The sequence below is a fragment of the Ranitomeya variabilis genome, chromosome 2, assembly GCF_051348905.1.
Source record: "Ranitomeya variabilis isolate aRanVar5 chromosome 2, aRanVar5.hap1, whole genome shotgun sequence".
NCBI classification, from domain to species: domain Eukaryota; kingdom Metazoa; phylum Chordata; class Amphibia; order Anura; family Dendrobatidae; genus Ranitomeya; species Ranitomeya variabilis.
In genome coordinates, this window is record NC_135233.1 from 329,985,040 (window position 1) to 330,008,016 (window position 22,977).

Here is a 22,977-nt window from a genome sequence, read left to right on the forward strand (position 1 = left end):
TATATATATATATATATATATATATATATATATATATATATATATATACCCTTCTGTGGTTCTTCTGCAGGGGCAAATATCCCGTGACCCCATTGGCAGTGGCTCGAAGATAGGTCTGATTGACGCCGTTTTACAGGTAACAGTGGGATGACACTGGAGGCGTCAGAGCTGTCAATCAAGCCTCGGTGGGCGGGGCTGCCTCTAGGATCACACCTGCCTGCTGAGGAAACACCCAGTGGACACTCAGAGACTAATTTGCATAAGTGTATATCTTCATACAGGTCTCTTAGCTCCATGCCTTCACTTTTATATGTAGAAATATAGAAGTTTCCTTTATTACTTTGTACAAATCTGACAGAGAAAAAAAAATGATGGTATGTTCCATCAGACGCAACGCAGAGCGGCTACAGTCTGTAGGGCAGAGCTCAAGGAGCCTGCTTGTCTACAGTCGAGGTGCAGGAGGCCTCAGGGATCTCTGGGAGTTAAAGGGGGTGTTCCATTATAAATAAGTGAATAGGTGATAAATGTATGACAACCTCCTAGGACCACCACCGGTCACAAAAACAGGATCCCCTGACCCCATAGTCATGGAGCTGTGGTTACACGTGCGCTCTACTGCTACAATAACAGAATATGGCGCTCTCTGCAAAAGAGGACTCTGCTTCTGTGATTCTGGGGTTCCCGGTGATCAAACATGTACTAATTACCCATCGTGATAATCGCCATAAAGATGCAGCAGCATCGTACCTAAATCCATATCATGGCAAGAGCACTATGAGCGGGGGAAGACATACAAACATGGCGAGCAAAAACGGGGAGAACCTGATGAGAAGCCTACACAAGGGACATCAGAGCCGAACCTCAATGCACCACTGCTTTTATACACATTATACAGACCGTATATACACACACACACATTATATATATATATATATATATATATATATATATATATATATACACACATACACAAACACGGTATACATACATATATGTCTGTGTATATATACACATACAGATTAATGTCATTAGTGAAATGAAGTAAAGCGCAGAATAACAGTCAGAGCGAGATCTTTCCATCATCACCCAACACCCCTTTAACACTACATAGAGGCGCAGTAAGCACAAAGCTCATTTTCTGCACATTTTCTGCATGATGTTGGCGCACACTGGAGATTAACAGACGTCTGCCTCCATGATTACTATTTTCCATCCCCCCAGCTCTTGTAACATCACGAACGTCCATCAATAACGTCAGATCCCTTTATAAAGCAGCATTTTGCTTACAGGTTTCCCTGGAAGGTCCACCAATCCCAGATTCCTGCTGGCCTTACTATATAGGAGGACAAGCACCCTTAATACAATGGACTATGTTTAATGCCGCATTAAGACCTCCTTTTTAAGAGTGGAGGATTGCATATGAGAAAGTCTGGACTGGGCTGCTTGCTGCAGTTTTGATACAATCTCCAGCAGTTCTCTGAATGTTGAGCTCGTATAACCCCGCCCGCACCACTGATTGGCCACTTTCTGTGTACACTCTGCAAAGGACGAAATCTGCCAATCAGTGGTGTTGGTGGGGTTATACAGAGCTCATTAATATGGAGGACTACCAGTCCTCTAGTGATAATCTCCTGATGATAAATCAGTGATTTTATAAAAACTACAGCAAGCAGCCCAGAAGGTGACACATCGCTGGAATCAGGGTCCCCGTCTCTACATTATGCTGCTTTCAGATTAGGTGTAAGAAACCAGATGACAGATTAATTTCAGGGATGGGATAGATGTCCACTGGGAGGCTCCTCTCTGGCTTCTCCCCGCCCGCCTTGAATGACAGGTACTTGCCTAAAGTAAGAAAAACCTGACCACAATGAAGCCAAGCTGGGTCCGGGGATCTCAGAGGGCAGCCACCCTGTAACTTTCCTCCCAATAATTTTCTCAAACACACTTCCGATTTTCAAAGAAGGAGCTCAGCATCTTTGTGCTATCCAAGTGATTGGGGTTGCACCCCGAGGCTGCGGCGATGAGCAAGTCGCAAAAAATCCAATGTGGTTGGAGTTGTTGCATCTTGGCTGTCACAGTCGCAGTACCCTCAGGGTTCCAACGTGACCTCAATTCCTTGCATCGTGATGTCGCAGTGACATTTAGCCACCGTTGCTTGGGAGGCAGATGCCGCAGCCAAGGATGCGGTGTATCCCCAGCCTTTTGCTGCCTGATGACAGGTTCCCTTTAAAGTACCTTATGTTAAAGAATCCAGAGTGTTTAAACGTCTTTTCTACTGACATAAAAGAAATAAGATGCAGTTTCACAATGGCTGAGCCGCGTTTCAGCAGTCTCCAGTGGAATGTGCTCTTAAAAATAAACTTTGGCTCGGATAGCCTCTTTTCTTAAAACATGTTTTGGCTGGAAAAGCTTAAAAAAAAAAAATTTTCTCTTTTAACTGCCATAGGAGAAAAAAAACAGACAAAAAAAGTGAGAAAGAAAGATCACAACGTAGATAATTGTCATTGAAAAAGTGTTACAAGAGAAGTCCAGATACAATCATTACAGTTAGTATGTGTTTAGGCCACTGGAGAAAAACAAAGATCAGAGCACGATTTTGGCTCGAATTAATAGATTGGATCATCATCTGCTGACATTCGATTATGTTATAGGACATATTCCTCGTATTGGCAGTGCAACAGGGATGGGACAAAAACAAAATCCACCTCCCCATTAATATTTCAAACAACAAAGGAAACCCATTGGCACCCATCTGGGACGCTGCCTCCGTCATGGACCCCGTGGAACCGCCATGTTTTCTTGGATGGTTTCACGTAAAGTGCAATTGTACAAACGTTCCCAGGAGAAAGAAAAAAAAAAAGAAACTTGATCTTTACAAGCAACATCAAGAAGAATGGTCCCTTCTGATGCCGGTAAGGAGCCTTTATACAGCTCGTACGATGGGAGCCATGCAGTAGGAAGGACAACAAGTCGTCATGAGTAGAAAACACAAAAATGTTATTGGCAGACACAACTCCTTTCCCCCCAAAAAAGAGAGACTACATGGGGCTTGGCTTCCTGGTGGCTAGCAGGTTTCCTGGAGCTTCACATTCTTCCATGACCAGACGGGTTCCTCTTAAAACAAACTCGTGATCCCCGCAGGTAAGCTCCTGATCAATGCCATCCTCGGAGCCGTTTCCCATCCCCCTCCTAGATACTATAGGGTCCGTACTGACCGTGGTGTCTCCGTACGTTAGGCTTATGTCACCGTCATTCAGTATCAGGTCGGAATCGTCATCCTTTAGCTGCTCCTGGTTCTGAAATGGAAAGAATAAAGGGTCTGAGTAATGTGCAGAACACAAGACAAAATATAAAATGAATGAGCATTATAGAAAAATTAAGTAGGGACACTAATCTCAGCCGAACAAATACACCGTCATATAGAGCAGAGACAATTAGTGGGTATATATATATATATATATATATATATATATATATATATATATATATATATATATATATATATATATATATATATATATATATATATATATATATACATACATACATACACACACACACAAACACACACACACACACTGGTATACATATATATTAATGTACTTGCTTTACATATAAGTACAAAAGGTGAAGTATAATGCAACAGACAGGCACAATAATAGATTTTATCAAGACTGGAAGTAAAGTTCTAAATCAGTCAGAAGTAAAAAAAATTAAACGGGTTGTCTGGCCCTGGACTACAAGTCTGCAGTCTCTCTATGTGGCTGCAGACTTGAGAATCCTCACATCACACACACTGCACGCTGTCAGGATTCTCCGGGTGCGTGCCTGCAAGTATGTGATTTGCATAAATGTGGTCACATGCAGGCTAGATGGGTGCAACATGGTTCGATGCAAGTGTATTGAGCGAAGCCAGATACAGTCTAGTTGGAATGTGGCGGAAGTATGGAAATCACATAGTTGGGGTTACATGACCGCCGTTCTCATTGCCGGCCCCGGAGACTCCACACAGCGTGCAATAGAGTGACTGAAGACTTGTGGCCTAAGGCTGGACATCCTCTTTAATTATTAAAGATGCAAGGACATAATACATATACATGAAAGTGTAAGGGCCTGAAAAAAGCCTAAAGTAATAAAGACAGACAGCACATAGTGAAAAGTTAAAGGACCAATGTGGTAGAAGGTGTGTCACCAGGGCTGTGGAGTCGGAGTCATGGAGTTAGAGTGCATTTTGGTTGAGTCGGTGTCCTACAAACAAAGGAGTCGGAGTCGGAGGTTTGGCTTACTGACTCCACACCCCTGGCAGGACTGTAGAGTCGGAGCCCATTATGGTGGAGTCGGAGTCATGGAAATTGAGGAGTCGGAGGTTTGGCTTACTGACTACAAAGCCCTGGTTTCTCGCACCAACACACCCGACATGCATTTTGCAAGTTTATAGAGTTCCTCCGCTCTGAAGACATCAACGACTATATTGCAGGGCTCTGCTGTGTGATCGTTTTTCTAAATCACTCTATTAGAGGTTTTTGTTGTTAACACGGATGGCATGCAGTCAGTGATATTGGCTGCAGTAAAGCAGGCAGCATCCGGCTCCTGCTACCAGGCTACTGTCAGGAGTGTGCCATAGGACCTCACAGCGCACTGAAGCCTGGAGCTCCCCCGCTCACTGCAGCCTGCGCCATAGACTTCGGGCGACCAATGCTGCAGGCGGACAGTGATATCCTCAAATACAGTGATCGACACCCAAGTCCTGCACAATAATCCTTTCTCTTTTCACAGTGCAGGTACAGTTTGAAGAAATTAAATTAAGAAGTTAAATTATGATTGGTTAATATGTACAACAATGACAACATTTCTCTTCGGCTGTTCTTAGAAAGGATGCTCATTTCTGTTTCCCATTAGTAAATGATACATCACTAACAGGGTCGTGAGCAACCGCCGGTCGTTGATTGCTCATTACTGGGCTTTCTCGCGCTCTGCTAGGTGTAGCGCATGCAATGTGCATGGCGAGGCAGTGCAACTACAACCAGGAGCTTTCCATGTGTCGCTCATCAGCACTGGGGTCTTCTATAAGCAAGAAAATGGGGTGTCCTCCCCTGTTGTTGTGATACTGCATATTGCAAAAGGATCTGCAGTCCGAAATTGGACATGATGGAACCTTATCTGCTCTGACAATCATCTGTCGGCGGCCATTCATTCACACAGAACTGTCAGCCAGACCTGTCGATACCCGCGCATTCAGCCGATGCTAGTCAAATGTGTATGGGAGGCTCATCTTGATTGGTTATGTCATATATTTTTCCCACCGTAACGTACAAATGTGAAGAAGGGTCTTTTCCTTGTCATGATGTGACTTATAAAGTCTACCAGTCTTTCCCACATGTGCAGGATGCATCTTTCCCTCTTGGATCCCTAAAAATGAAACCTGGTTCGGCTGGGTCAGAAAAACGCATATACAAAGCTTGAAAAAAGATTTAAAGATTAGAAAAAAATGTGCAAAGATAGGAAATGCTTAAAAACACCAAAATAATTGTTACTTTCCCTTTACTGTCATCATAGAGAGGTGCAGCGAGGAAATGCTGGAGCAGCAGAGGCATCAAACGGTAGGTATTGCTTCTTTTGCCATTTTTATGTATTTCCTAAAACCATAGACCACCTTAGAAATAAGAAGACTGATGACCGTTTCCAAACAGAACCTAGAAACAAAATCTGAAATAAAACAGGAGTGAGCGTCTTACCTCGTAGGCTTGAGGGCTTGTTAGGCATCTTGCAATGGGGCCACAACAATTGGGGAGTGTACTGGAGAGCGGGGGTCCACTGTGTGTTAGCAGAGGTTTTAAATAGCTACATAGGTTGAGAAAAATGGCAGAAACATTCAATTGATAGCACAGAAGAACATACGCCCCTTATAGGAAGCACTCTGCTAATCCACATGCTGATATGTCGGGCACCAGCCCTGGAGTGCTGTACAGCATGGAAGAAGCCTGATCAATAATACTCAACATCTGATGAATAAATGATTAAATGGCAGATTAAATGCCAGCATTGTACAACTAAGCGAGTCTCCAGAAGAAGCCCCCTTAAGCTATACCCATTGTGCACAGAGGCCAGTGACTCTCCCCCAAAAAAGTATCCCCCTCCCTTCCTTACTGGCAGGAGGTCTGCAGAGGGATTACCCCCAAAAAAGTCATTCTACAACATCAGCTTATATGAAATGGGAGAATAAGAATGTGTTAGTGATGGTGTCATTATCGGAAGGGGAACACAAATGAAAGGATACTTGTGATCAAAGTTGTACCACAGTCTAAAAATCCAGGCGCTCTCTGCCTTTGTACTCCTCCGTTCACCCTCCGGAAGTCCCTGTAATAAGAAAGGGTTAAAAATCCCACAGAACCTCGTCACCTGTACCCACTCCAATGCCACAAGACAGACCGAGGCTGCACATAGAGACGTAGAAATGGCGCACAATGCAGTATAACATAGCCTACAGCTAGGCACCGAAGTGACCTGTACGGGAAAGTGTTCTGGGCATGCTCCGTGCAGGGAGGGGGAAGAGGCGCGCTGTGACCATCACCTATTGGAAATGGTCGGTTCTGTTATGTGCCCCCAGCGTGTAATAGAGAAGTTACCCGTCATTGTCATCCTGCCTGTGATAATAATAAGGTGACTGAGAAGTGATCTGCGAGGGACAAGACGCGGCCGCCGGTTATGAAGGATGGTGTTACAAAGAAGTCATTGTATTATGATGCGAACCCTCTCGCTAGCACTCGGCCATCTTCGTCATACATAATGAAGCAGTCCCTTCTATGGGCCACATTGAACCCCTTATGGCCGGGAGAACAATGGGGGGGAGGGGAACAAATCTCCAGGTCTGGGTCCTGGCAATCTAATCATTAGTACCTAGCCAGTGCATAGGTCACGTTTTTTTTTCCAGAGATTGACATATTTATACTGTATATTATAAGAAATATATATATCATATATACATACATATACACGCACATTTATATACATACATTTTATATAAACAAATGTGTGTATATGTATACAAAAGTGTGTGTGCATATGTATGTGTAGATATATATACATATGGATTTATATAAATATATATTATATGTATGTTAGTGCGTATGTATAGAATTTACATATTTATATACATATATATTACACACACAGATTTTTATACTGATAATTGTGCACATTTTTGGGATACTTTCTGACATGTTCCAGCTCCCTATCTACAGCTGTCAGCACAGACTTCCCTGGAGTCTGCAGATACACACATATGTAGGATTGTATCCCTATCAGATTACGCAGCTTTTCTTCTCCCCTGTTATTTGATCATGGAGGGGCATAGGGGCGCAGTGTCTGTGGATGAGGAGGGCCGCCTACACAAACACGTGAGGGTGCGGGATCTTGTCGGCTTGTGTTCTGGCCCCCAGCTTGTTTTCCATTAACGTTCCCTGTCTCGCTGTCATGTTCCTGCTCTTTGCCCCTAATGACAGGTGTATATTATAGGGAGTCACCGGGTAATATAAATCCTTGTCTCTTGTGTTACACTGTGATCGACCATATTTGCTTATTAGTGGCAGAAAAAAAAACATCCAAGAGTTTCTCAGACCTTGCTTTATGGTAAAATCGGTGCAGGAGATGCATGGCTGCAATTATTGTGTAGCAGCCTGGAGGTCTAGCTATGAACCCTAAAGACCCCGCATCAGGCTAATGCCACTCAGACCTGCAGAAAATGGCTGACCATCTTCTGTTTATGGGGACCTTACAACATGATCTGTAGGGGTAGGAGAGGATCAGGCATATCAACTTACAATGCCCAATCCTTTTGTGCTTAGTAGTAAGTACAGTATAGTAGGCATCGCTTCATTCTGCCTGCCAAAATGTAAAGTGATACCAAGTGAATATTCCCCAAAAGAAACGTTATATTAATAAGCTATCCCAGCTTTGAGGAGTGCCATGTGAATGGAGCAGAGGCAAGCATGCCTGACCTGGGCTCCATTCATTGTCTATAGGACTGCCAGAACCAAGGGAGCCCTGTACTCCGCTATCCCCCATAGACAATGATTGAAGTAGGGGTCAAGCATGTGAACTTCTATTCAATACGGGACTCTGCACAATCCCAGGTCTTGGTTTTCAGAGTCCCGATATCAGGACCCCCAGCGACAAGTGATGACCCTTGAACATAAACCTGTAGATATCGCTGTCACAGGAATATGACACAAATCTGTCTGATCACGTAACAACGAGGAGCCCAGGTCAGGGAAACTTGGTGCTTTTTTTTCTATCTTTTTGATATTAAGAGGGGCTTCTTTCCCTTCAATGATGTTATCACACGCCATAGTGGAAACAAATAATGGTCCCATCTGCAAAGCTCATCAAACAAAATTAAAATGTCACTAATAACATAAAAAAATAATGGTTACCACTTGGTCAAGGTCCGCATCCACGCCCACCCTAGAAATGAGAGTAATGCAAGGCACAATTAGTAAAATGCGCACACGGCAACTTCACACACAGTGTAGGCAGGATCAGGAATAAGAAAGGTCTAAAGTCACAGGACTCATCACATGCCACTCTCTACAGTCTTTATCAGCACCCTAGACGGGCAGAAAGTGACCCTATAACGAGAAGATCCTGCAGGCTGCAGTGTGAAGACCACCTTATGGGGCAGACAGGGGGTTTCATCTCTTCCTGCTGCAGCTTTAGCACAACAGTATGGATTTACTTGTAAAAGTAGTGACACCTAGTGGTCAGTATGTAAACAGCACGTAGATAACGGTATTTGTCATCTAGAATCTAGATGTTTTCCTCCATATTTGCATATATATCATCTAGATTCTAGATGATATATATGCAAATATGGAGGAAAACAATGTTGCATTCAATTAATTAACAGGGAATAATATTATTTAATCGCAGAAAAGCAATAATGGAATAACACCCATGTGAGTGGAATAGAGGCAGGCCTGCCGCCCAGGTGTGTGTGATGTGCAGGGGCACAACTGGTGGGATTTCCACCATTATCTCACATACTACAGCAATAAGAGGTTTTCTCTGACACAAATGCGTAGTATTAATTACAGGGCAACAACTAGATTTATTCATTTGTCATTTTTTCATTTTCTCAAACCTGACATGTACTTGTAGGAACCTTAGGTTATGGGACTTCAAGGGGGTTTTCATATTGAAGGCCTATCCCTATGATACGCCATCAATACCTGATCGGTTGGGGTCTAATACCAGACACTTAAAGGGATGGAGATGCAATTTCAGGTAGAGTCACAACATGTACAGAGCCCTGCCTGGTAAACTGGGAATGGGATGCAGGACTTGCTCCACCGCCTCTTCTATTAGCGGAGTGTGATCGCTGAGAGTCCCAGGAGTCAGACCCCCTTATTTAGGTAAGTCTGTCCTTACATCAGCAGGGAGAAAGTAAAGGGCTGCAGTAATTCATGTCTCCCTCAGTCTGTCTCATATTGTGATGATGTGTGAATGTGAAGTGCGTGCACACATCCTGGCAATATGGGGGAGACTTCTATTACTGCAGCCCTTTACTTTCTCCCTGCTGATGTAAGGCTTATCCAGAGGACTAATAGGTTAATGCTTTCAGGAAGTACAGAGAGTTTTGTTGAAGAAAATTACAGATCCGTACCTGATATTTAAACATGACAGCATTGGTGTGGTGCCTCCCCCAAATACCCACACCGTGAAAAACACTATTAGGAGGGTGGTGGTGAACATCATCTGTCTAGCGTAGGTGGCGGTGTCTCGGATAGCCAGGGCAAAAGCCATTGCTCCACGTAAACCTGAAGAAAGGGATGGAAAGGAATACAGAAATGTAATGAATGTTAGTAAGTAGAATATCCGTCTTGTTATGTAGCAGTGCTTCCCTTGCTTCTGTCCTATTACCTGACGGCCATTAGGCATCTTATACCTCCTCATTTCAGAGTAAAATCTTTTCCATTCTCGGACCCCATATTATTATCAATATAAAAAGTCATTTTCTAAGGGACCCCTGGGACACATACCATAGGGGGGTTAGCACTTTCATGCGTCCCCGTATTCTTGGGCCTAGTGAGCCGTCATACCTGCAAACATCATCATGTGCTGGAAGTTAGGGCTGATCTTGTTCCTTCGCCCCAGGTTAAGTAAGAAGGAGAGAGGATAAATATTAACTGCTCTTCCAAGGAAGACGGCAATCTGTACGACAAACATTAAGGAAACTGAAGCTGGAGTCTGAATATTACTAAAATGTTGCTGTGGTCCGAAACAATATAAGAATAACATTTCCTATGGAAACGCCTGAGTTCTCATTGCCTAGTGTGCGTGTCTCCATGATTTACACTGCAGCTCTGCTTGGTTAGATTGTGCCCAGAAAGAACTTCCCACATAGGAGATTTGCTGCAGATCTTTCTTAAATAATAATAATAATCTTTATTTATATAGTGCCAACATATTCCGCAGCGCTTTACAGTTTAACAGTTTCAAACACAACAGTCATAAGTAATAACGTTAACAATACAATTAAAGCGAAATAAGAGGACCCTGCTCGTCAGAGCTTACAATCTACAATGAGGTGGGGGAGATACAAAGTACAGGTGTGTATTTACAATGATGTATTTACAATGATGGTCCAGCCATCTTCAGGGAGTGGGGGATAGATGGAGATAGTGAATGGGCTACACACACACAAACCTAAAATGAGTTTGATTAGGGAACGTGATAGGCCGCTCTGAACAAATGTGTTTTGAGGGAGCGCCTAAAACTATGCAAATTGTGGATGGTCCTAATATCTTGGGGTAGAGCATTCCAGAGGATTGGCGCAGCACGGGAGAAGTCTTGGAGTCGGGAGTGGGAGGTACGGATTAGTGGAGAGGTTAGTCGAAAGTCGTTTGCAGAGCGCAGCGGTCGGTTAGGCCGATAGACCGAAATGAGGAGGAGATGTAAGGGGGTGCCGCACTGTGGAGAGCTTTGTGGGTGAGAACAAGTACTTTGAATTTGATCCTATAATGAATGGGCAGCCAGTGTAACGACTGGCGAAGAGCGGACGCGTCCGAGTAACGATTAGCCAGATGGACGACCCTGGCTGCTGCATTAAGGATAGACTGGAGAGGGGAAAGTCGAGTGAGGGGGAGGCCAATTAATAGAGCGTTGCAGTAGTCCAGGCGGGAGTGGATCAAGGCGACAGTGAGAGTTTTTGTTGTTTCCATGGTGAGAAAAGGGCGGATTCTAGAGATGTTCTTTAGGTGTAAGCGGCACGAGTGGGCAAGAGATTGTATGTGGGAGGTGAAGGAGAGATCGGAGTCAAACATAACACCCAGACAACGCGCCTGCTGCCAGGGTGTTATTATGGTGCCACCCACGGAGAGGGAAATGTCAGATTTAGAGAGGTTAGTAGATGGCGGGAGCAGAAGAAGTTCAGTTTTGGAGAGGTTGAGTTTCAGATAGAGGGCGGACATGATGATGGAGACTGCGGACAGTCAGTGGCGTTCTGTAGTACAGCGGGGGTAAGGTCAGGGGATGATGTGTATAGTTGTGTGTCATCAGCATACAGATGGTACTGAAAGCCAAATCTGCTGATGGTCTGTCCAATTGGGGCTGTGTAGAGAGAGAAGAGGGCCAAGGACTGAGCCCTGAGGTCCCCCGACAGTGAGAGGAAGAGGAGATGAAGTGGAGCCGGAGAACAGAACACTGAAGGAGCGGTCAGAAAGATAGGAGGAGAACCAGGAGAGAGCAGTGTCCTTAATGCCTAGTGACTGGAGCCTAGAGAGTAGGAGAGGGTGGTAAACAGTGTCGAAAGCTGCAGAAAGGTCGAGAAGAATGAGCAGAGAGTGGTCACCGTTACGTTTTGTTGTCAGAAGGTCATTGGTCACTTTGATGAGTGCAGCATCTGTCGAGTGTAGGGGGTGGAAACCGGACTGTGAAGGGTCTAGGAGGGAATGAGTGGAGAGGTAACGGGTAAGGCGGGAGTAGACCAGGTGCTCCAAGAGTTTAGAGATGAAGGGGAGATTGGAGACCGGTCTGTAGTTATTTGGGCAGGATGGGTTGAGAGTGGGTTTCTTTAGTAATGGAGTGTTTGAAGGAGGAGGGGAAAATGCCAGAGGAGAGGGAGAGATTAAAGATTGTAGTTAGGTGAGTTGTGACGACTGGAGAGAGAGACTGGAGGAGATGTGAGGGAATTGGGTCGGTAGTGCATGTAGTCGGACGAGAAGAAGAGAGGAGCTTGGTGACTTCTTCTGTGATGGGATGGAATGTGGAGAGTGAGCCAGGGGAAATGCAGGGAGGAATGGGAGTCACTGAACTTTGTGATTGGGAGCGGATTTCCTGACGGATATTGTCTATTTTCTCTATAAAGTGGGAGGCCAGGTCATCAGCACAAATGTCTGTGATAGGGGCTTGTGCTTTTGGCCTGAGGAGGGAGTGAAAGGTGTCAAAAAGTTTCTTGGGGTTGTTGGCTAGTGAGGAGATCAGGGTGGTGAAGTAGGTCTGTTTGGCGAGGTGAAGGGCAGAGTTATAGGTTGTTAACATAAATTTGAAGTGTATGAAGTCTTCTGGTTTGCGTGTTTTCCTCCATAAGCGTTCAGCACACCTAGAGCATCGCTGGAGAAATCGGGTTAGCGATGTGAGCCAGGGCTGTTTCACTCTGTGTCTGGAGGTTCTGAGGGTGAGGGGAGCTACTTGGTCAAGGGTGCTTCTAATAGTGTCATTGTAGTGATTTACAGCCAGATCAGGACAGGAAAAAGAAGAGATTGGGGACAATGATGAGTGTAGGGAGTCTGAAAGTGTATGAGGGTTAATGGCATGTAGATTTATTGTAGATGTATTGGATTACGCTGATCACCGTGGACAAAGCAACATCAAGATCTCTGAAGATGGACTTGTAACCTTGACAGTGTTGATATTGTTCAGCAGTTTTGGTTCTCAAGTCCTCAGACAGTTCTCTCTCCTCGTTCTGTTCTCCATGCTTAGTGTGGCACAGACCACAAATACAAAGATTGAGTCCACTTATCTTCTTTTTATCTGGTTTCAGGTGTGATTTTCATATTGCGAGCACTTGTTGCTTGCCACAGGTGAGTTTGACTGAGCTTTACATGTTGAAACAAAGTTGTTTATCCACAATTTTGGAAAGGTGCCAACAATTTTGTCTATTTTGGGGGTTTTGTATGAAATTATGTCCAATTTGCCTTTTTTCCCCTTTTTTTGTGTTGTTCCACGACATACAAAGCAAATAAACGTGTATAACAAAGCATGTACAATTACATTAATTTTCTGGGAAAAATACTTCATTTTCTGGAACAATATCAAGGGTGCCAACACTTTTGGCCATCACTATATGCCTATTCCGAGAAAACCCCCCTTTAATGTACATCACTGTTGTATGTGTATAAAGATACTGAAACGACCCCAAATACACAGCCACGAGCTTCCTTGAGTATAAAGAAGAACAAGGAGTCCTTGAAGTGATGATATGGCCCCACAGAGCCCGGATCTCAGCATCGTTGGGTCTGTCTTGGATTTCATGAAGAAATAGAAAGGTTTGCCCCAGCGACATCCACAGAAGATCTGTGGTTGTGGTTAGTTCTCCAAGATGTTTGGAACAACCTCTGTGCCTTCTTTCAAAAAGTGTGTGCAAGTGTATTGGTTTGACTTCTCTTTTGTTTATTTACTTTGCATTTTATTAATTAAAAAAATAAACAATGAACAATTCTATTTTTTAAAGCGTTCTTACCTTTCAGCATTTTTTCCAAACCTACCTAAAAACTATTGTGCAGCACCGTATATATTTAAAGAAAGGATACAAATGCTCCAAGTATAAAAGTGGGATTGAAGATGTGATTCTGGAAGGTGAATAGAGCAAGACCCATGTAGGAAAAGATGAAGTTTTCTGCCAAAAAATTCAAAAGCTCAAACAGCTGAAAGGAGAAACGAGAGGAAACAGATTAGTGGGGACCAAGAACAACATTTCCCTCATGCAATCCTCAGCTACCGTATTCAGAGCACATGTAGCAGGCCTAGACACTTCAGGAGACAAGGAATTAGAGCTGCCATCTTATCAAAGCAAACCTAGAGCCAGCCTGGAGGTAACGGAGATGGCAGATCTAATGGCACAGCACTGACAAGCCTCAATGTCTACTGCTGGCTGGTGAATGGACAGCTTTCGTTAGGAGCATTACTGAATGGCCGCAGTACAGTATACATGATTTTAAGAGATCTGTTTGTCCAAATTTTCCCAAATCATTCGAGTGCGTGGATCCTTTAATGGTCGATTCCTTACGTTGTGATAAAAACTTTGTATTCATTCAACAATCCAGTTAAATCATGTTGCAGAAGGTAAGAGGCGAGAGTACATGAGCGTTTCAACCCACCATAGCACGACCGCGGCCATGATCAAGAACCCGGAGGTGTGAGACAAGTATTAAGAAGGACGCTTACATTTGCTACAAGATGGCACTGCATTGTCACAACCTGTCGGATCCACTGTTATTTGGTCACGACGCTGCAGATTTCTTATTACTTGCAATTCCTACATAAAATGCAATTATAAAAGAATACATTACCTGTTTTGTGCGGATTTGGGACTCTGTTGAGAGATTATTGTAGGTGTAATGCGCCTGAGTGATGCCACAAAATAGCACTGCAACAACCCCTGCAAGAAATCACATGTTATATTAAGTCTATAGCGTGAAGTGTTAGGCATCAATAGACCGCTACCCTTGTCTTATGCTCTCCAAGGTCTGAAGCCATTTATTGGGGAGAATTTCCCCTGAAGCCTCTTTTTTTCACTTTGACATTGAAAATAGAGCTAAATAGGTAATAGCAGTAAAATATGGTAATAATTAGTGAACGTGCTCGAATAGGGTGTTATCACCCACTAGTGATGAGTGAACATGCTTGGATAAGGCATTATCACCCACTACTGATGAGTGAACATGCTCACATAAGGCGTTATTACCCACTAGTGATTAGTGAACATGCTCGCATAAGACGTTATTACCCACTAGTGATGAGTGAATATGCTCACATAAGGCGTTATTACCCACTAGTGATGAGTGAACGTGCTCGCATAAGACGTTATTACCCACTAGTGATGAGTGAACATGCTCGCATAAGGCGTTATTACCCACTAGTGATGAGTGAACGTGCTCGCATAAGACGTTATTACCCACTAGTGATGAGTGAACATGCTCACATAAGGCGTTATTACCCACTAGTGATTAGTGAACATGCTCGCATAAGACGTTATTACCCACTAGTGATGAGTGAATATGCTCACATAAGGCGTTATTACCCACTAGTGATGAGTGAACGTGCTCGCATAAGACGTTATTACCCACTAGTGATGAGCGAATGTGCTCGGATAAGGTGTTATCACCCACTAGTGATGAGTGAACGTGCTCGCATAAGGCGTTATTACCCACTAGTGGTGAGCGAATGTGCTCGGATAAGGCGTTATTACCCACTAGTAATGAGTGAACATGCTCACATAAGGCGTTATTACCCACTAGTGATGAGTGAACATGCTCGCATAAGGCATTATTACCCACTAGTGATGAGAAAATGTGCTCGGATACGGCGTTATTACCCACTAGTGATAAGTGAACATGCTCGGATAAGGCGTTATCACCCACTAGTGATTAGTGAATGTCCTCGGATAAGGTGTTGTCACCCACTAGTGATTAGTGAATGTTCTTGGATAAGGCGTTATCACCCACTAGTGATAAGTGAACATGCTCGGATAACAGGATTTTTGGTTGCTTACCGTAAAATCTGTTTCTCGGAGCCTCCATTGGGGGACACAGGAACCATGGGATGTATGCTGCTGCCACTAGGAGGCTGACACTATGCACAAAAAAGTTAGCTCCTCCTCTGCAGTGTACACCCCACCGACTGGCATTATGCACTTCAGTTAGTGAGAAAGCAGTAGGAGAAAACAATAAGGTTGAAATAACATAACCACAAACATGAGAACTGTAAACATGAGAACAGTCACAGAACACAGAACAACAGAAAACTGAATAACATGGGAGGGAGCTGTGTCCCCCAATGAAGGCTCTGAGAAACAGATTTTACGGTAAGCAACCAAAAATCCTGCTTTCTCCATCGCCTCTCATTGGGGGACACAGGAACCATGGGACGTCCCAAAGCACTCCCTGGGGTGGGAAAAACAGACTTCCATCAGGTCAGAGGACTCACCACTGCTGCCTGCAAGATCCTTCTGCCTAGGCTGGCGTCGGCCGAAGCGTAGGTATGAACCTTGTAAAATTTGGCGAACGTGTGGATGGAAGACCAGGTTGCCGCTTTGCAAAGCTGTAGGGCGAAAGCACTGTGGTGCACCGCCCAGGAGGCGCCGACTGCCCGGGTAGAGTGAGCCTTTATCCTAGGAGGGGGCACTCTGTTCTTGACCCGGTAAGCCTCCAAAATTGCCATTCTGATCCAGCGAGCAATAGTCGCCTTGGAAGCCGGCAGACTTCTACGTGTGCCATCAGGAATGACGAAAAGAGAATCCGTCTTCCGGAAAACGGCCATTCTAGTCAGGTAGAGCCTCTCTGCCCTGACGAGGTCCAGCTTGTTCAACGATCGCTCCAGAGGATGAGTCGGAGCTGGACAAAAAGAAGGTAGAACGATGTCCTCGTTGAGGTGGAAGGTGGAAACCACCTTAGGAAGGAAGGAAGGCGGAAGCCTGAGGACTACCTTGTCCTGGTGAATGACCAAGAACGGAGGTCGGCAAGAGAGAGCCGCCAACTCGGAAACGCGGCGGATAGAAGTGATGGCCACAAGAAAGGCCTCCTTCCACGATAGGACTGACAGGGGAATCTCCCTGAGAGGCTCAAAGGGGGAAACCCTCAGAACGTCCAGTACCAGATTTAGATCCCATGAATCCACCGGGGCCCTATACGGAGGGACAGCATGGGCTGCTCCTTGAAGGAAGGTCTTAACCTGTGGCCGAGAAGATAAAAGTCTTCTGAAAAAGGATGGAGAGCGCAGAAACCTGGCCCTTTAGGGAACTAAGAGCAAGGCCCGAATCCAGTCCTGCCTGAAGGAAGGCCAAGATGGAAGGCAGGGAAAAGGACATAGATGAAACGCGGTTGGACTCGCACCAACGGAAGTAAGCCTTCCAGGTACGATAGTAGATCCTGGAAGACGAAGGCTTCCGAGCCTGGATCATGGTGTGAATCGCCCGGTCCGAAAGGCAGGATGCTCTTAGAACTGCGGTCTCAACAGCCACGCCGTTAAATTGAGCGACCCTGAGACAGCAGATCGGGCCTGTCTGGAAGGCGCCAGGGGGCGTCCGCGAGAAGGTTGACGATCTCCGCGAACCAAGCTCTCCTGGGCCAATCCGGGGGATCAGAATGACCGGCACCCCTTCCGCTTTGATCTTTTTCAACAGTTTGGGAAGGGAAGGGGTGGGAACAAGTAGGGCAGCGCGAACCGTGACCAAGGAATGGCCAGAGAGTCGACGCCCACTGCAAGAGGATCGCGAGACCTGGAGACGAACTGAGGAACCTTCCTGTTCGTACGAGACGCCGTGAGGTCCACATCCGGAGTCCCCCATCGAAGACAAATCTGATGGGAGACTTCCTGGTGCAAGGACCATTCTCCTGCCGCGAGACCCTCGCGGCTGAGGAAGTCGGCGGCCCAATTGTCCACGCCGGGGATATGCACCGCGGATATCACCGGAACCGTTGCCTCTGCCCAGAGGAGAATCTTGGATACCTCAGCAAGGGCCAGGGAGCTCCGAGTCCACCCCTGATGGTTGACATAAGCCACAGCCGTGGCGTTGTCCGTCTGGATTCGGATAGGTAGGCCCTTGAGAATCCTTTCCCAGTGACGGACGGACAGAAAAATGGCCCGAATCTCGAGGACATTGATCGGCAGAGTTGGCTCCTGCGCCGACCAACGGCCCTGAACAGTCGGGTGGCGAAACACCGCACCCCAGCTGAGCAGGCTGGCGTCCGTCATCACCACTTGCCAGTGAACTGGAAGGAAGGACCTGCCCTGGGAGATGAGAGGTGACGTCAGCCACCAGTTGAGAGACCGTTTGACCCGAGGAGGGAGTCGGATCGGACGATCCAGAGAGAAGACAGACCTGTCCCACTGATGCAGAATGGCTTGCTGAAGGGGTCGTGAATGAAATTGGGCGAAGGGAATCGCTTCCAATGTTGCTACCATCCTCCCCAGAACCTTCATGGCCGATCGGAAGGAGGGAGGCCGAGGACCCTGGAGCAAGCGTATGTCCCGACGAAGGATGGATCTCTTGTCTTCGGGAAGAATTTGGTCTGACGAGTGTCGAAGAGCATGCCCAGAAAGATGATGCGCTGAGAAGGAATAAGGCAGGACATCTTCTGGTTGACCAGCCACCCGAAACGGGCTAGGGTGTCGAGAACGATGGACAGGCTTTCGTGAGCCTGAGCAAAGGACGGAGCCTTGATGAGGATGTCGTCGAGGTATGGAAAAAGAACCAGGCCTCTGACCCTCAAAGATGGCCATCAGCGCCGCCATGATCTTCGTGAAAACTCTTGGGGCAGTTGCAAGACCGAACGGCAGGGCGACGAACTGAAAATATTCATGGAGCACCACAAAGCGCAGGTATCGGTGATGTCCCGGGAATATCAGGACATGGAGGTAGGCGTCCTGAATATCTATGGAACACAGCAATTCCTGAGCCTTCATGGAAGCAATTACTGAACGAAGGGATTCCATCCTGAAGTGCTTCAGACGAACTCTTGTTCAGCAATTTGAGATCCAGAATGGGACGCACTTTGCCGTCTTTTTTCGGTACCACAAAAAGGTTTGAATAGAAACCTGTGAACCGTTCTTTTTCTGGGACGGGAACGATTACCCCGGCTTTGAGGAGAGAAGCGATGGCTGCGAAGAAACCCGGAACTAGAACGGGGTCTCTTGGAGGCCGGGATTCGAAGAAATGATCCCGGGGTCGTGAAACGAGCTCTATCTTGTATCCCGAGGCCTGTGACACTAAGCTAAACTGAAGTGCATAATGCCAGTCGGTGGGGTGTACACTGCAGAGGAGGAGCTAACTTTTTTTGTGCATAGTGTCAGCCTCCTAGTGGCAGCAGCATACACCCATGGTTCCTGTGTCCCCCAATGAGAGGCGATAGAGAAAAGGCGTTATCACCTACTAGTGATTAGTGAATGTCCACGGATAGGTTGTTATCACCCACTAGTGATTAGTGAATGTCCTCGGATAGGGTGTTATCACCCACTAGTGATTAGTGAATGTGCTGGGATAAGGCGTTATCACCGACTAGTGATTAATTAATGTGCTCAGACAAGGTGTTATCACTCACTAGTGATGAGTGAACATGCTCGGATAAGGCGTTATCACCCACTAGTGATTAGTGAATGTGCTGGCATAAGGCGTTATCACCCACTAGTGATGAGTGAACATGCTCGGATAAGGTGTTATCACCCACTAGTTATTAGTGAATGTGCTCGGATAAGGCGTTATCACCCACTTGTAATTAATGAACATGCTTGGATAAGGTGTTATCACCCACTAGTGATTAATGAATGTGCTCGGATAAGACATTATCACCCACTAGTGATGAGGAAACGTGTTTAAATAAGGCGTTATCCAAGCACGCTTGGGTGCTAACCGAGTGTCTTTGGCGTGTTCGAAAAATATGTTAGCATCCTCGCGGCTGCATGTCTCGCAGCTGTCAAGACAGCAACAACACATACAGGGATTGTCGGTTTGTTAGGCAATCCCTGCATATGCAGCGGCTGCTGGGAGACATGAAGCCGCGAGGACGCGAACATTTTTTTTTTAGATTTTATTATAACAGCAGTAGAGTTACATTTAGTTGACAAAAGGACAAACTGCATTTACCAGTATTGCAAGAACTCAGCACAAAGGGGTCCTCTTGCTATGAGTACAGAAGTGTCAATCCCGACACCCCACCCTGGTCCCCCTGAGCTTCATAGGGTTAGCAAATGGTCATTATAACAAGCTGAATATTTCCTAAGCACTGTAGGCCCTGGCCTCTAAATCAGCCCACCGTTGTCACAAATAGCAATTTTTATATAATCCAATCCAGGGCGTGCTGGAAACCCAAATCCAGGGTCAAGCAAAAAAAAACAAAAAAAAAAAACTGTGTTGCACAAAAGAAAGTTGTTCACAAGTGAGGGAGGCGTCTGCTAATTGTGATCCATGATGCATTCTCTCCTGCCCCCAAGGAAACAGAAGAACATCTAGATATTTTCTTCTGTTACATGTCAATTTTTTTATAATCGTTTTGCATGTGTGTAGTTTTATTTTTACTTTTTTATATCTTTTCTTGGAAGCACTGTATATTTTTATTAAGTTTGATAATGTATGCGCTAAAGAATCCATAGCATTTCTGAGATTGTGTGACCTTGTTTGAATGTCTGACAGTAACATATTTCTGGGACTCATCACCCCGTGTGTTTGATGAGTGGTACGTATCCGTGTCGGGGTCTGATTTATAGCCTAGAACAGAGGTTGAGTGCTGGATTGAGTGAAATGAGATACATTAACCCTTGCAGACGCACCCCACATTACAGTACTGAGCAGTGGCCGCAGACAGGAGCCCATGATGAGAGCGCAAACTGGGCAGGTGCGGCGAAGTGCCCGTGCAGTGCCTCTGGTGTGCGATCAGGCAGGACTGGAGTGATTACCGTCATTGAAGATATGGCGGTCTTCAATAAGCAAATTGAGGGGGTGTTGCAGTGCACCAAGCCCCTGGCCACAAAAGGAGTGCACCGAAGACCCCTTATATGCATACGAAAGACAGCTGACAACTAAATCACGATAATATATAAGACAGGTATGATTTTTACAGGACGACGATCCCCTACATACCTGTATACGGAGATTAATTAGCGTTTTGGGGGTGACACACTCCCTTTAAGCATTTAAATGAAAGAAATCAGATTTCTGGAAGGTGGGTACTAGTTGATGAACCCATGCCAACCTAAAAAAAGAGCCAACAAACCTGTATAACCGCATGCTTCAGCGAGGAGGAATGTGCTCCAAGACATCAAGAAAAACAAGCCGGTCTCCAGCAGCTGGAACTCCCGCAGCTTGGTGAACTTTGTGACGTGACACGTGTTAAGGAACATGGGATATTACATAGAAGACCCCCTAAAGTGCAGGACGGGGTTAGGTATACGGAACATTTCTACTTCACGTTTACTTTATTTTTTTTTTTATGTAAGACACACTTGAAAAGGATATTAATGCTGTGAGCAATCCGGTGGCTGCTCCCATAGCGAACGATCCACTGAAAACACCCAGGAACATTCCCACAGACTTGAACATGGCGGTGATGTCAAACGTGTGACTGTTGTCTCCAGCCGGCTGATATGCAACTATCGACCTGGAAAAGAGACGTTCACTTTTCTGGAATTGTAATGAATTCTTAAGTAACGTGTCCGCGGTGTGAGAAAGTCACACACAGTATGTGGCTCAGTGCAGCTGAAAACATGCAGGAGTTACTGGGTCTTACAGAACTTTTATACGGAGGGTCTTTCACAGTTCATTTGTAGGAGACCAGTGGGAATCCGACCTGTGATGGAGTCTGATCCCAACTGAAAGGAAGTCAATTACTTACGATGACAGAACTATGGCCACAGCATCGTTTAGGACACTTTCACCAAAGAGAAGGGCGTATAGATCGACATCGACATGTAACTCATGGAATATAGCAAGGACAGTGACTATAAAATGAAAAAGAAGGAAAAACAATTTCAGCAATTTCTTTGGCTGGAAAATATCACTGTATTTCCTAGTTAAAGGCTAGGGACACAATTGACATTTTTATACATAAAACAGTGATTTTATGAAAACTACACAAAGCAGCCCAGTAAGTGGCAAATCACTGGAATCAGGGTCTCCTCCCCTACATCAGGCTGATCTCACATCAGGTAACAAAAACCTGGTGATAGATTCCTTTTGAGACATGAACATCAAACGCTGATGGCCGATCCGAAGGAAAGCACAATCAGCTAATATGAACAGGCTCTTGAACAGAACAGGAGTCAGGCGATTTAACAGCTGCTCCTAATAAACCCACAAAACAATTAATTATGCCTTTAAAGGGGTGGTACCAACTGACCCCTGGACTAAGTTACCCTACAGCGTCCATTTCTTGTTCCTAACGCGTTTCATCCTCTATAAGGAGGGGGGCATCAGTGGTAGGCAATGTGCGGTGCCTATTCTGTGCGCCCTGCAGAGACCACCTTTACATATTACCTTTTCCAGAGGGGAAATACGGGGGGCACTAAAACCCAAAACTGTGTATGCCAAAACCAACAGTTCACAAAGAATCAAATTAAACCCTAGACTTAAATGATGATGTAACAGAAAAACTCTAGCTTTTATGTCTGCAGAATATACAGAGTTGCCGCTCACTAGGAGCCTCACTTCTGTGGGTAACGGAAATATGGCATAATTTGTCTCGTTTTCTATGTGATGGATATTCTTATGCTTCCTGAGCCTGAGAGCGCACAGTATACACCGTATACACAGCACATGGGCTTACCGGGATCAGTTGCAGAAATGATGGCGCCATAAAATAGACAGTCGGTAAAGTAAAAGTCGCCGCCTAATGTTCCTATGAGTTTCATTAACTTCACACATCCGTACATCAGAGCCCTGAGGGAAAACAATGTTATCGGCCAATATGACTTATCTTGGCTAATCACTATGAGCCGCCATACACATTACATCAATATCAGCTCAACCCACAGATACTGACAGGTTCAGGTGACCCTCTATGGGGCACCGACCAACTGATCATCGGGGGAGATGTCAATCAGGCATGTCAGATTTCTCCCCCAGAGATAAGCTGGGAGAAGGAGCGCTCCTGTGTATGGGAGGGACAGGCGAGATGGTTGTCGGGTGAACGATTGTCCGAAACACTGTTCGCTCAACAGTCATCTAATGGGTATGGTGGGCTTAGGGGGTATTCCCATCTCCAAGATCCT

At 45.4% G+C, this 22,977-nt stretch overlaps 1 protein-coding gene across 1 annotated transcript in view; it reads right to left on the bottom strand.

The window, feature by feature from the left end:
* Nucleotides 1–2,343: 2,343 nt before the first annotated feature.
* The window catches only part of SLC9A6 (solute carrier family 9 member A6), a 37,792-nt gene continuing 17,158 nt past the window's right edge, over nucleotides 2,344–22,977 (bottom strand). The window contains exons 5-16 of the mRNA XM_077285308.1: nucleotides 22,533–22,645; nucleotides 21,603–21,708; nucleotides 21,227–21,368; nucleotides 20,985–21,090; nucleotides 14,568–14,656; nucleotides 13,809–13,922; nucleotides 10,098–10,209; nucleotides 9,662–9,815; nucleotides 8,433–8,463; nucleotides 6,278–6,357; nucleotides 5,736–5,841; nucleotides 2,344–3,296 (exon numbers count right to left, since the gene is read on the bottom strand). Coding sequence (XP_077141423.1) covers nucleotides 3,039–3,296; nucleotides 5,736–5,841; nucleotides 6,278–6,357; nucleotides 8,433–8,463; nucleotides 9,662–9,815; nucleotides 10,098–10,209; nucleotides 13,809–13,922; nucleotides 14,568–14,656; nucleotides 20,985–21,090; nucleotides 21,227–21,368; nucleotides 21,603–21,708; nucleotides 22,533–22,645 — 1,411 coding nt within the window. The 3' untranslated portion in view covers nucleotides 2,344–3,038. The remainder of the gene's footprint in view (nucleotides 3,297–5,735; nucleotides 5,842–6,277; nucleotides 6,358–8,432; nucleotides 8,464–9,661; nucleotides 9,816–10,097; nucleotides 10,210–13,808; nucleotides 13,923–14,567; nucleotides 14,657–20,984; nucleotides 21,091–21,226; nucleotides 21,369–21,602; nucleotides 21,709–22,532; nucleotides 22,646–22,977) is intronic.